The sequence below is a fragment of the Lissotriton vulgaris genome, chromosome 7 (genome assembly GCF_964263255.1).
Source record: "Lissotriton vulgaris chromosome 7, aLisVul1.2, whole genome shotgun sequence".
Taxonomy (NCBI): Eukaryota; Metazoa; Chordata; class Amphibia; order Caudata; family Salamandridae; genus Lissotriton; species Lissotriton vulgaris.
Window position 1 is genome coordinate 835,922,503 of NC_141695.1, and position 3,695 is coordinate 835,926,197.

At 51.4% G+C, this 3,695-nt stretch overlaps 1 protein-coding gene across 1 annotated transcript; it reads right to left on the bottom strand.

Annotated features, from left to right (window-relative positions):
- Positions 1–415: 415 nt before the first annotated feature.
- MYADML2 (myeloid associated differentiation marker like 2) lies at positions 416–3,317 on the bottom strand. Its single transcript, XM_086928801.1, has one exon. It carries the CDS (start codon positions 2,594–2,596, stop codon positions 1,679–1,681), a length of 918 nt encoding a protein of 305 aa, XP_086784927.1. The 5' UTR covers positions 2,597–3,317; the 3' UTR covers positions 416–1,678.
- Between the last annotated feature and the right edge of the window lie 378 nt (positions 3,318–3,695).

Sequence of the window (3,695 nt, forward strand, 5' to 3'; positions counted from 1 at the left end):
AGGGGGTGATGAATGGGACAGACACATTGAGATGGTAAGACTAGGTCTTTTAGTTCGCTTGCTCGCCGAGATGTCATATTTCAACTTCAAATAAGCATGGATAGAATATGTTACAGTCACACTGGACATCTCTGTAGTATGCACTGCACAACCCCCCCCCTTGTTTAATCACAACATTTCTCTTTTTTTCAAAACTTTATTGAAGCTTTTACAAATAACATAACACAGGTGTGCATTTCAAAACCGGCAAAAAAGATCATATGATCGTGCATTAAGGTGGTTGCAGTTTAAGACATTGGCCTATTCACGGTACCCCCACCCCCTGCTCCATTGTCTATAGCCAAGTGTTAAAGGCCTGTAATCCCCCCCCCCCCCAAACATCCACGCCACTTCCCCCATACTACCTTTCGCTTATTGCATTTTTAAAAGAGTTAATGATGCAATGGGTGGGAACTACGACACCTAAAACAGATATTTCAAATGTTTTAGAATTTTTTCGTTGACGTGATTTTGTAAAAAAAATGTTTTAACATTATAGACCCGTTGTCGTCCTGAGTAATCGGCAGCAAACCACAGTAAGTAATATGACGTCATGTATTATTCAGAGTGAATTCTAATATTTATGTAATGAAACACAAAACACACAGGTAGCACTAAAAGTATGAAAAGCATTTCAGCACGTTTGTGTTTTCTTCTTTAGGTGTTACAATATGTATGTATTCTTCAATTTACGCTTTGCATCTAAAGAAATTGCGATAGACAGTATGAGCTTTTTCAGTATTTTTAGCCCTGTGACTAACACGAATCTCAGACTGATGGGAGGCTAGGTTCCCCAGATGGGATTCAAACCAGTGTCCCGTAGGCAACTGAAATTTCCCTCATACGACACAGTACATGTATATGCCTGCACATAATGTGTAGGGTTGTATGCTTGAAAGAATGCTGTTCATTCAGTAGAATGTCCAGATGCTAATTATCTTCGGATTCGCTTTCCTTTAAAGTAGGTTTTAGATAACTTTGTGAATGATCATCCAAGAATAGGAAAATTAACCATCAAGATGCATCTTATAATTTTATATCGATTTTATTGACCTTTTCGTGGAAAGGGTGGATCCATCCATTTGTAATAGATTTGTTTCTGTCTTATTATTATTTCCTCTCAAGCACCTTGTGATGGGAGCTTGCATTCTGTGTCTTTTGTTGCACGGGTGCATTGCAGGGTCCCTACTTTCCTGTGTAGGGTTGTGAAAACAGCGGCTTTCACCCCTGCTGGCTTCACACCTATTGCAAGCACTTCGAGTATCCCAAGTCATTGCTGAATATCATGCAATCAAAGCCATATGGCGGCAGAGTAGCCTGCCGGTCTCACCTCCCTTACTGCCCCTCAGTTAACTCTCACATCCACAGAACCACCCATGATGCAAATAACCTCTCACAGCCTGCTACCATACCCCTCACAGTCCAGCCCTCCCTGGCGCTTTGCACCTAGTTCTTTCAGCCCCACCTTTGTAGCATATCTCCTTGGGGTGTGCAAGCCTGAATGCGCAGCTGCAGCGTTGACAGCAGGTGACGCTGAACTGCCGGCGCACGTCAAGTCCAAGATGCAGCGCAAAGGCCGTGCAGGTGAAGGAGACGAGCCGGCGCAGCGTCCGTCATCCATGCACACTACACAGCGCTGCTACGGCCGCGAGGTGAAGCGGAGCCGCTGGGAGTACACCAGGTCTGCGATGTAGAGCAACAAGTTGACATGAGTGAAGACAGTGACGACCAGCTGGCTGTCCCAGGGGCACCGTCCCCGGGGGCAATGCTGCGGACGCTGGGCTGAGCCATACTTACTGTCGAAGCAGAAGACTGGCCAGATGACGGCCGCACTCATGTACATCAGCACGGCCAGGACAGTGAAGGTCACCACGCACCGCTCGAAGGGACACCGGAGCATCCCCGTGCGCCCGGCAACACTTAAGATGATGATGGCCACAGTCACCACAAAGCAGAAGCTGTAAACGGCCACGCACCACTGCGTGGCCGCGAAGCGCCGGTACTGGCTTTCGTTGGCCAAGGCGCCAAAGATGATGCAGGCCGCATAGGCCTGGACGACCTTCAGTAGTCCAGGGACTGTGGCCATGTAGCTGGTAACCTGCCCAGGCCGGGCCCGGGTCAAGCCCACCTCCACGACATAAGCTATCACGAGTAGGGCAGCAAAAACGGAAGCAGCCAAACGGAAGTCTCTGACATCGCAGCCAATGGGGTAACAGGCAAGTTGGGCGAAGTAGACGGGGTAGACAATGGCAGCGGTGAGCGATGCTAGAGTGGCAAGCATGGCGAACGTGGCCGTGAAGTCCCCCCAAGAGATGCCTCGCATGCAGCCATGCAGCCGTGTCAGCTCACAACTGATGATGAAGGCTGAGACCGCGCAGCAGACGCACCATACGCACATGCAGAAGATGCCATATGGGGCGCTGTACCCGGCACGGTGCACCACTAGGCTCAAAGTGACGCAGGCGAACGCCACCTGCAGCACACGGGCCACACCCACACGGGACCAGATGGCATCCACGTTAAGATAGGAGCTGTGTGTTGAGGCCTGGTGTGCCATCTCCCTGCCGGAGCGGCTCTGTGTGCCACGTTCTGCAGATCTATTTGAGTCTCAGTGTGTCTGCTGCAGTCCTGCCGCTTCCAAACCCCAGAAAGACCACCGATGCCTTGACCTTTGGCCTCGTGTCCTAGTTGTGCGCACAGGAGCGTCCCCTTCCCACTGCATGGACTGTTTACTTCCAAGTGCTTGGATCTGATCTCTTGGCAGTCACCACGCTGGGGAGGCTAGTGTATTTTATTCGATGCACAGTCTGAGTCTGGAGCATGTATTCTCTTTCCCTACGATCGCTAGTCTTTCTGAAGATCGCCTCCCTCTTCGTCTTCCGTGACTTCCTTGGGATCCACTGCTGTAGTCCTTGCCCGTGGGCAGTCAGGGGACTGGGTCTCGGTGCTTGAGTCTCGCCTCTTCGTGTGTACCCGTCTGTCACTGGCGGATTTCAGCTGGCCATGACCTGTGGGGCCGAAAGGTCATACAAGAACCTGTGTGAGCCCTGCCCGGTCTGAATGCGGAAGTTTCACCCTCGTCCCCGAGCACTGGCCTGGATTTCTGCTGGGCGGGTTGGCAGAAGGAGGCTGCTGGTAAACACTCCTCGATATGGACGCCCGGTTGCTGACGGGAATGCAGGTGGGCGCTGCCAGGTCTCTGAGGTCCTTACTCTGTCTGGGCTCTCTCCAGACTGTTGCTGCCCTCTTCTGTGGGCGACGGGTTGTCCCCAGTGGGTTCTTGCTTCTGCTATAGCCCCCTCCCAGCCTGCGGCTCCTGGAGTCCGGCGATTATAAATAGAGACTGTATTAATAGTGCGGAATGAGAGCCCGTGAAGGGTTGTGATCTGCAGCTCTTACAGCATGTCTTCCATTCCGAGACCTACATTCCATAGGGCACCTGTCGTGTACAGTAGGCGGCAGAGGAGGGAGGGTAAGGGATCCCCAATAGCGCCCCACGACCACCCCAACAACATATACAGTACTCTTCGATCACTGCCAGCCCTGCCAGGGCACGTTTCACAAGATAAGACCCTGCACTCCGTAGACACTCGCACGCTAACAGTACTCACTGCACCCCAACTGTATGCACAGTACTCTGAGAGCACCTTCAGACC